Below are 11,008 nucleotides of genomic sequence, written 5' to 3' on the forward strand. Positions count from 1 at the left end.
GGGCATTGTTGGACTTTAAAGTAAAACCCGAAGATCAGAGAGTTAATTGACACTAACTTCTTCTCACGACCACGCCCCCTAAGCCCACTATACGCTCTCGTGCACCGCTCACTTCACAGTATGCGTGAGGCCATCAGCCCAGCAACAGGTAAGGAGGCTCCTTTACTCACTTTTTGGCACTTAAACCAACACTTTCTTACATTATTTTTAAATATATAGGATACATATATGGGATCTTTTCAGCAGTATTTTTCAAAACTGTAATCATGTGCTAGAGAGGTAGAACCTATTAACCGACACAGTTAATTCATTGGCCAAGAAATAATTACACTACTTTATATAAGGTGCGTGCCATTTAAAAAATGTGTGTACAATCATGATGAATGTTAATTGAAGTCATATATTGTCATTTTTATAATTAATTAAATTGTTGTTTGTAATAAAAATAATATAATAAATAAATAATAAATAATCTGATAGGAAAGAATACTAGTTATTAGAAGAATAAATATATTAATATTACAATAAAGTATGCTCTCAAGGATATTCTCTGGTTTGCCATCAATTACATTTTATAGATATTAAGACTAACTCAGTTTTACGAAAAAGCTAATTTCAGTGTTCTATGTGATATGTACAAAAATGCAATCAAATTCCATCTATTCCAGCTGTATTTAATCAGTAACAATTCACTTATTTAGTAATGCACAATGTTCATTTTGTGAAATTATACATGCGCACTTACAGAAAATGAAAACCAGTGAGAGGTGACTTTCAGATTATCAGAGGATGAGTAAATTGATGTTTGATTAAGTTATATAACAATATCATGAGATAAAAGGAACACATTCTTGTCATGCTCAAGATCAAAGTTTTCATTTGTCAAAATATTTAATAAACACCATCATATGTGAATAAGCCTTTGTCTTCTTGTCTTGAGACAAAAAAAATCAGACACGTATCCTCTTTAGGTTTACCGTAGAAGGAAAATTAACAGACACTCAGTGGAGGTGTTTTTATTAGCCTTTGCAAATTGTATGTGCTTCTTTATGACTTGACAACGTTATTCTTGTGTTCATTTGTCCCTGTATTTTCAGATTGTGGTTTTGCAAACAGTGTCATTGAAGCTCTTGACCAACATGAACCTAAGCGCCTCTGATCAGAGTGTACACCACTCCACTGAAGGTCGCCTTGAGGATGACAAACACAGTGTCATGCTGCCTTGCTTACGCAGAAATATCTACGATGAGCCACTTGCCCCCTACTCCAGCGGATCCATCATTTCGCAACTTCTCCGGAAGACCATCCACAACAGCAAAAGAGTGCTTGATGAAAGCCAGTACTACCTCTCCAACACAAATGCTACTGACTCTGGACAGGAGGACCGCAGTAGTGTGTCCTCAAAGGACAGCACAGTAGAAGCATCCTCCCCGAATGGACACATCTCTGTGAGGTGCAGCCCAGAGGCAGAACACCCTATGACAGACCACCTGCAAGCAAAGAGAGCCAGGGTAGAGAACATTATCAGAGTGATGGCTGGTTCACCCAACAGCAGGCAACATGGAGACAATGAGAGGCCCGACGCTGATGGCCGAGACACCAGGGAGTGCAGAGAGGCATATCGGGAGAACAAACGCAAGCAACGACTCCCTCAGCATCAGGAACACAGCATTGGAGGACCGGCAACTAGAAAATCTAGAAATGACGATGATGATACTAACACCAAGGATGAGGAGTGCCACAAACTGAAAGAGCAACTCCACAGTATGCAGAAACTTCTGCGTCAGCTCCAGGAAAAAATCCTTCAAGTTTACAACCAGGGAGATGCTGATCATGATCAAGCTGGAACCATTGATTGCGACACTCTGACAGAAAGCGCTGATGATGCTTTTGACAGGAAGAAAAGTCGAGTGATTTTAGAGGGTGAAGACAGAATTAAAGTAGTCGGTCACCTTGCACACCAAAGAGAGAATCAGAACCTTCGGGAAATCCTGAAGCAGGAGCTCTCCAGAGCTGTGAACGAGTGTGTGGATCGGGTGTTAACAAAGGTGTCCACATCAGGGCTGGACCTGTCCTCTCAACAGCGAATGTGCCCGTCGCCAGACATGCAGATCAGCTCAGGTACTGGCAGAAAGAACCAATCGGACAGCTCCACACATGAGCAGCTACAGGCCGAAGAGGGTTCCGTCAAGACCCACTCTTTGGAGTATTATGAAAACTCAGATGTGCACCAAGACCAGACAGAGGCTCTGTCACTGGTGGTCCGCAAACCTGTGACGTCGCCTCTGAGCTCGGTCACTTCAACAGTAAAACGGCCCTACCCTGTACACCAAACGCCATTCCAGTTCAACTACAACACCCCTCTTCATGATAGTCAGATTCTGGAGCACCTTCTCAAGTATGGCCCGCATTCTAACTTTGCAGGACTCCACTGCATGCCCCATTCAATGGACAGAACCTCTCCAGACCCAGTGGACTTACCTTGGGAAACCATCGCATTGAGATCCAAGGTAACACCCGGCCACCTCAGCCACCACCCTCGCCCGTCTGCCCTGGGGCCGGTCACCGTGGACAACCTGTGCCTTCCTCATGTTAAACTGGAGTGTGGCGAGCTGCAGAGTGTGGCCGAGCGAAACCCCTACATGTCTCTCAACATATCCTTTCACAAAGTAACCACTGCTTTTCACCTTTAATGAGATGCGGGCTAAAAGAATGAGATAAAAGAAACCGCATTGGAATTCTGACACATGAATGAGTTGTTTGGGCCACAATTTCAAATAAATTAATTGAAGTGAAAAAAACAGTAATCCCTATAGCATACCATATGAAAAAAAATCCTTGATTGACTATAATGTAATTATTTTTCCTGGCTATTTCTCCTGGAGCCACTGGCTCGGAATAATGCCCACAATGGAGGTCTTCATGGATGTTACTTAACATCTTAATGTTATATTCTTCTTCTTCGGGCATCAAATATGTTCATAATAACTCGTCAGCGCTTTTGCCATTTTCAGCCAAGTATCTTGAAGTCTCAGTTGTTTCAAGACACAATATGTCGTCAATCAGGTCCACTAAATAGTCAACAAATAGTTGTTGTTCTGGTTGTTAAATTGTTTGGTGAGAGAAAAGTAAATAGCTGACCAGTTTTCAATGAGCCACATGTTATGATCCTTGATTGGGTTTGAATCTGTTGGGCTATGTTGCCGCTCCTTCTCTTCCGGCTCTGCCTACCATGGAACCATATTTTGAATTAACATTATTTGTATAGGGGCGGCACGGCGGTCTAGTGGTTAGCGCGCAGACCTCACAGCTAGGAGACCAGGGTTCAATTCCACCCTCGGCCATCTCTGTGTGGAGTTTGCATGTTCTCCCCGTGCATGCGTGGGTTTTCTCCGGGTACTCCGGTTTCCTCCCACATTCCAAAAACATGCTAGGTTAATTGGCGACTCCAAATTGTCCATAGGTATGAATGTGAGTGTGAATGGTTGTTTGTCTATATGTGCCCTGTGATTGGCTGGCGACCAGTCCAGGGTTTACCCCGCCTCTCGCCCGAAGACAGCTGGGATAGGCTCCATCACCCCCCGCGACCCTCGTGCACAAATGACATTCCTTATGCAGCCTTCACTGGAGATCTCTAGTGGTTGGGTGTTATAGAAACATTGACAGCTTAACCTAAAAATTGCCTGTTTTTACCTGAATCGGGACTCAAAATCGGAAATCAAATTTAAAAAAAGGAAACGTGTCAGAACGTGAGAATCTGGGGTTGGAACTTGTTCCTGCATATGTTCTCTGCAACGAGTGACTCCACTGGTTTGAATACCCGATTCACAAATTGTTGCTTTTTGATGAGTGACTCAAGTGAATCAAGTATCTGATTCACTTCAGAGTCACTAAAAGGATTTAAGTTCAATATCACAATATTGTACTATTGTCAAATAGACTTAAGTACTATTTGACTGCAGTGTATCCAGAAAAAGAAAAGAAACTATTCTACTATTCTATCTTGTACTTGTATTGACACAATGTTTGGAGATTCAGTTAGCATTTCCCTCTGTTTGAACACACTGTACTTAAGCGTTGACTGGCAGATGTCCGTTTCAGAATGGGCAGCGGCAGTAACTTCAAGGAGAATTCATTTCTTTGATCTCGCTCCCTCCATTGAAAATTATGGCATCTTCTTTAATCTGAGCAGAGTAATGACTTTAAGTCTGGAAAAAGACAAATAAAAAGGAATACAAGGCTTTGATAAGAATTGCCAGGAACAAAAGCCGATTTTTCAAAGGCAGAGAAAGCATCGTGTTCTGTTTCAGGAAGCATCTTTTTTTTTTTTTTCCATACTTGAAAAGGTGCAGGATCTATTTCTCCATCATCACAGTGATGGGGGTGCATCTAAAAGGTCACATCTGAGTGCTGGTGGAAAAACCACAAGTGCCTCCCAACCATAACACTTGAGCTCTTGTCTTGAGCACATGTTGTTGGGTGCCTTTGTCAGAATGCACAAAATTGAACAAGATGAAGTGAAAGATGACAGCGCTTTGACTCATGCGAACGCAGAAGGAAAACCAACGTCAGACAAGTTGTTCAATTGCTTACGACAGCTGAACAAGAGCGTGATGTCTATCATCAATGTGATTATATTTGTTATACCTCATGGAGAGCATCACCCCCCAAAATTCGTTTTAAATATGTTGTGGCGAGAAGAATTGTCTTTTATTTTTATCTTAAAAGGGCGCTGCTTCTCTTTGAACAATAACGCATTAATCTTTCATTCCCACATCCTTGTTTCAAAGGTAGGCTTTTTTAATAAATGTATTCTGTTGTGGCCTGATGAAGACATTTTGTGACCTGGGGCATTGTGATGGACTATATAGGAAATGCTCCATACTATTTTCATTGCCACAGGGTGGAAAAAGTTCAGTTGTAACTTTGCCCATTAAACGAAATTTATTTTTATATCTAAATCTTTTAGCAATAAAATCAAAACGAAAGTACCTTGAACTTCATCTTTATTCCGCGAAAAACAGAGCGCGACATATGTTGTCTTTAAATTAGCCCCTCTTTCTTCTTAACAGCCAGCCATGAAGTGCTTTGCTCGCTAATTAAAAATCCCTAATCTAATTCGTAATTCTGTTTTGCCAATAAGCACATGTTAGGGTCATTATTGACTGTGTGCTTAATGCCGAGTGAGTCTTCAGCCAAATTGAATTTAGCAGAAAGACCGATGCAACACAATACTCTGCTCCACTATCATTTTGCTTTTGTGCCTTAACGTGATCATGAACATCCAGGAGGGTCTCACCCCGAGTCACCTGAAGAAGGCCAAATTGATGTTCTTCTACACCCGCTACCCCAGCTCCAATGTCTTGAAGACATTCTTCCCTGATGTCAAGGTAATATTTTTATATTTTGAAATGTTAAGAACCCGTAGTCTAGAACTGTCTCCTGCGTTTAACTCCCCTGGTATCAACTTTTCAGTGTGTGTTTGGGACAGAGAGCAGCAGCAGTGTGTCGGAGGAGAGAAACAAAAACGCAGAGGGTTTAAATAACAAAGCGACTGAGCTGCTCGTGTGTCCTGGGGGCAGAGGGAGATACAGAGCCATTCTCTGTTTGAAAAAGGCCTCTCCAGTCAGCAAATGGAGTGACAAAGGACTCTCTAGGCAAGGCATTGCTATTGAGTGTCAACAGAGAGTCGGTATTAAAAACTTTGCTGGCCCTAAACACAACATCCTGTTGGCCTCTTGTGGTCTTGCGTTAAGCCGTGACTCTTAGCTCTCTCCCGCCATCCTTTTTGTCTTTGCATCATCTCTTTTAACACCGTCCCCTGCCTCGGCCTTCGTTTTGCAAAGTTCTCCAAAACCTCCTCTGTCTTCTCCCTCAGTGTGGCCCCCTGCATCCCAATCCAAGCTGACCCTAGGGTCAGGGGGGAGGATGGTGTGGCAGCGGCCTGCGAACGTCTCCTCCTTGCTCACAATCTGGCGGTGGGAAGTGGCACCGAACAAAAGAGCACCTAATCCCAGTGTCTGATTCCATCCTATCAGCCCGAGTCAACAAGAGAGAAGCTTCCTTGTGTCCTTACCACTCGGCGTTCTCACACCAGTGGAAGGAGAAGCGTCTTTGATGCCTGCCCAGCCCTTAGGCCGTTTTTTCTTTCGCTCATCTTTCTGGATGATGAGATAGAATAACACGACTAATGTCAAGATTGAGTTTAGAAATACACGGGCCTGGCAGATGTTTTTTTACTGGTGGGAAAAAAAGATCAGTGCAATTTGTGTCTCCAAGAGTGACAGACTATTAGCTGGAATTTTGCCCCACAGGTAACGAACTCATGTTACCACAGTCAATTATTGCGTGAGTCTTTAATGGCACCCAATCTGCCACAGAGTCCATTTCATTCATTTGATTTAGAAGCACAGCACTTAATCATTTTAATTTGGTCTGATTTAATTGAAGTCTCAGATAGGAATGACCAGTTGTATTCAAAAATGAATCATCGCTCTTTTGTACCTTTTTATATGGGGGGGGGGGTTATGATTCATTGCCTCAAGACACCACAGCCCCCCCTCTTAGTATTTGCTGTCGTTTTATTGAAACATCTTTGATATTTTGTCCTCTTTTCAGTTCAACCGCTGCATCACATCTCAGCTGATCAAGTGGTTCAGCAACTTCCGAGAGTTCTACTACATCCAAATGGAGAAGTTTGCTCGCCAAGCCATCGTAGACGGCGTCACCGAAGTCAACGACATCACAGTCAGCAGAGACTCCGAGCTGTTCCGTGCACTCAACATGCACTACAATAAGGCTAATGACTTCCACGTAAGTGTCGCTTATTGCTTCTCAAATTGCCATACTGTGACTGTGCGTCCTTGCTGAGGTAGTGTATAGCAGAACTCCTGCACGTTCTTCTCGTGCTCAGCCTCCTGCTGAACCGATGTGTCACACTGCACCTGTGGCTCGCCAGCCTTCGCTGCCATTATCTAAACTCCAGAGTGATGCTTTAGCAAACTGTGGGAAGAGGAAGCCGCAAAATCCGGCTAAAACAACTTGGGATTAGAGGACCCGTACGCCTCAGCGAGGCCGAGATTGCTACTGATGCGGAATGCTGAGAAAGATGCTGTGGATTCCGAGGCAGAAGGCCACTCGGTGGGAAAGGGATGTGACCGTTTTCTTTATCTTGGGACTAAGACATTCCTTTCCCAGCGATGCTTTGAATCAGGAAAGAAAAATAACTTATACCAACAACTGTTGTGCTAACTGGACACTAGATGTCCTTTCGTTAAGGTATGTGATATACTAATTTTAGGATGAACTGGACACATGATAAAGTAACAAAATGAACATTTTTTTTAGCATATTGTCATCCTTTTTAGGTGACAAGGTATGCTTAAACACTATGGATGTTTGTATGGACTCCTCGTCTTTTTTCTTCTTAAACTGGTCTACTTTTATTCTGACAAATAACTATAAATTAGATATAAATAGTGAATAATTCAAATGCATTGCCGGACAGTGATATCTGTGCATTGGATTCCTGCCGACTTGTGGTTCTGTAACTTAAATACAAAGTGGTTATATAGCGCTATCTGCAGTGGAAAAAGAGTGCTGTGGTATGAATCCTGCAGAGGGCACAGATACAATATTTGTCAGCATTAGAAACGACATGATGTTGTGTACTCTAACTTCACATTTTATAAGTACAGTTGTCCCTCGCCAAGTCGTGGTTCAAATTTTTATTATCATTATCATTGTTTTTCACAATATAATAATAATAATAAATCATCACAGTTTTGTGGTTGACTAGGTCATATTATTAATCCAAAAATCATACTTTTTCAAACATAAAAATGGCTAAATTACCAAAATCCTAATAACTAATACCAAGCATTTAGAAGCAACCTGGAACCAACTAACCTTGTAAAACAAGGTATTACTGTACATAGTATATAATACAGTATATAATACATACATACATGGGGTTTTTGCCCATTTGCAGTGGGGGCTTGGAACATAACCACCCACTCACAGGAAAGATCAGTTATAGACTGGCTACAAGTTAAATTAATGATCAATTAGACATACATTTAAAACCAATAAAAATGAAATTTTAATAGTAATTTTAGATGGCAGACAATACTAAAATATATGTTTATTTTGGATATTTTTAATTGAAGAATAATCCATCTCTGTTTCCAATTTTTTTTATCATGATTAAACATGAATCTAATCAGCGGTGTCCAAAGTGCACAAACTCCATTTGTGGAGCCCAGCTTTGTTTTTACTTGCCCCTGGCACGATGTAAAAGTGAAATTAAAAGCAGACAATAGAGCAAAAAGCCAAAATGAAAGTTTGAAAGTATTAACTAATGATAAAGCAAGGTGTGGAAAAAAGTTTGGACATTAAATGAAACAATGGAAGAAAAAAACAAATCCACAGCTAACATCCTGAACACAAACTGTATAAACAGCGCCTCTGCTGGTTGCAGCCTGCTACTGCATTTTGTTTTAACTCACTTCAACATGCGATGAATCAACCAATTGACAAAATTCTTAATGATGAATTAAACCACTTATTGATTATTATTCCCACCATATGATGCACAAGCGAACAACTGAATGTTTAGTACAATTCCAGCAAGTCCAGCTAATTAAAACAGCTTCTGTTTTGAAGCATATAATAGTTAGACTACATCTATAATTTGTGTGTGTGTGTGTGTGTCTGTGTGATGAAAAGAAAATAGATCATCCTTTTCATCAACTAAATTGATGAATAACGTGTTGGGAACGCTAACAACACAGGTCGTCTTGCTTCATTCGTCAGTGGTTGTGCAACATTAGAACAAAGTCATATTTGAATGTATGAGATTGTTTTAGCATTGCTGCCTTCGCTCAGTCTCGTTATTTCCCTTCTTTTAAAGGTTCCGGACAAATTCCTGGAGGTCGCTGAGATTACTTTGCATGAATTTTACAAAGCCATTTCTGCGGCCAAAGATTCCGACCCGTCATGGAAAAAGGCCATCTACAAGGTGATTTGTAAACTGGACAGTGACGTTCCGGAGGAATTCAAGACATCATCCTATTTGTAGTTGAAAGTGGACAGAAGAAACATAGGAGTTTGGTGACGTTGGAAGTTAGCCACTGGAGTATTATTTCTTGTAGTGCTTTTTAGTGAATTAAAATGTAGTTGTGATACCGTAGGTAGGTTGTTAATATTCTTGTTAGCGTTTTTGTGGATTATTATTTGGTTGTGTAGTGTTTACTTGTACTTGTAGAATCAGTACAGCCTTGGTACCTTTGAAAAATGAATAGGTGTGCTAAATGTTTACAAAGATGTAATCTTACTTTTTCAGTATTGTTAACAGAAGTATATCATTTCTTGAATGACTATTGGGAAAATTAACAATGAATCCATTGTAATTAAGTCTCATTTATTCATTTTCTACTGCTTTTTCCAGAGGTGTCCAAAGTGCAGCCCGGTGTCATTTATGGCCCATAACTCATTTTTGTTGGTATGTTGACTGACAGTGCTGAACAAATATTAAATCACACCCCGATTATCTATGAATTTTCTAATTTACTGTTTTATTGGACAAAAAAAAATATCCAGAATAAATTATAAAGCACATCATTATTTATTAATTAAGATGTGAATTCCTGAATAATAAAAGCATTTCAAGCTGTTCTAATTATACGGTACATTTTTTGGTTATTCTGAAAAATGACTTGTGTTCGTTTTATTTGCCAAATAAATAACCAGAACTTTTTTTTAGTTTTTTTTTTGATAGATTTCTATGTTTTCTTGTGTTTATGACATCCACGTGTTCAGCACTGTACATTGGGTCGGTCTGGGTGTGTCTCCCACATGCTTACATTTTTCTGTATGTGGAAACATTGTGCACATCCCCAGCTTTGACTGTTCAGGGTCATGGTTTATAGCTGGAGTCTACCCCAGGTGACATTGGGTGAGAGACTGTATACACTTGAGACTGGTCAACTGTAAATCAGAGCACATACAAAGAACTATTACACTCATGGACAAGTTTAAGCATCTAGTTTAGTTTTTTTTTCGGGGGGGGTGACATCAACCAACCCAGAACTTCCAAGTTGCGAAGCAGACGTCATAACAATTCTGCTGTGCTTTTTAATGGGATGGAAGTACTACTGTTTCAATGCCAGAGATGTATTCATCAGAGTAAAGCTGTCTGAAGGATTCGTGCCACAGCAGAGGTCCACATCGATGTACCTCTTCCCAAAGTAGTGTCGTCTTTACACAGCAAAATAGTTCAAACTAATTCATCAGCACCTCTGCTGGTTACGGTCATCTACACTATTATGATTATTTTGCCCATTCCTATGATGAAGTATTATAATGTTGCGTGATGCTGACTTACTATCGATGTGTATTGAGAGTTTTGACACTTTTTCCATAGCTGTGAATTGTGGAAAAACACAAAAAAACATGCACTTATACTGTATCTGTCAGAATGTGATTATGCTATAAACTATTTGCTTGATATAAAGTGCATTTGGAAATAATGGAAGTGACTTTGAGGACAAAGGGGAAAGCTTTGATGATGTAAAGTACAATTATTTTGAGATATATCAGTAGTATAGAGTGTAATGAATGGATCAAATTAAAGGTGCTCTAAATTATGCGAAACCAAGTGATTGTGGTTTTCTTTCATCATCACCTTCATCCAAAAAGATTCCGTTAAATGCTTTACTTTCAGCTACACATGGTGAAATATGAAAATACTGCGTTCCAGCTTCGATCCCTGAAGGTGCCTCTAATCCACGTGCACCCAAACTATTCTGTTCACATTGTTCAGCGAAGCCAATTCAAGTCAACTTTCTAAGGCCTTCATTCACTGCGGATGCCGACAACTGGCATTTTCTTAAAAACAGCCACAATGCATTCCCTCCTCATGACTAATGCCCGAGGTGACCTCATAACACAGTTGTGCCACCGAAGCAGAATTCCACAAACCCACTGGTTCTTTCTTCCAGGCAGCCGC

The 11,008-nt window shown here is 40.6% G+C and overlaps 1 protein-coding gene across 2 annotated transcripts; it reads left to right on the top strand.

Annotated features, from left to right (window-relative positions):
* Positions 1–66: 66 nt before the first annotated feature.
* prox2 (prospero homeobox 2) lies at positions 67–10,630 on the top strand. 2 transcript variants are annotated; one of them, XM_058090473.1, is made up of 5 exons: positions 67–148; positions 1,098–2,651; positions 5,280–5,390; positions 6,619–6,813; positions 8,912–10,630. In XM_058090473.1, the coding sequence occupies exons 2-5, from the start codon at positions 1,140–1,142 to the stop codon at positions 9,077–9,079; spliced, it is 1,986 nt and encodes a 661-aa protein (XP_057946456.1). In that variant the 5' UTR covers positions 67–148; positions 1,098–1,139; the 3' UTR covers positions 9,080–10,630. The 2 variants fall into 2 exon arrangements, with proteins under 2 accessions (XP_057946456.1, XP_057946458.1); XM_058090475.1 differs by lacking the exons at positions 6,619–6,813; positions 8,912–10,630 and adding an exon at positions 5,879–6,449.
* Positions 10,631–11,008: the final 378 nt, after the last annotated feature.

This window comes from Doryrhamphus excisus, chromosome 13, assembly GCF_030265055.1.
Source record: "Doryrhamphus excisus isolate RoL2022-K1 chromosome 13, RoL_Dexc_1.0, whole genome shotgun sequence".
In the NCBI taxonomy this organism is placed as follows: Eukaryota; Metazoa; Chordata; class Actinopteri; order Syngnathiformes; family Syngnathidae; genus Doryrhamphus; species Doryrhamphus excisus.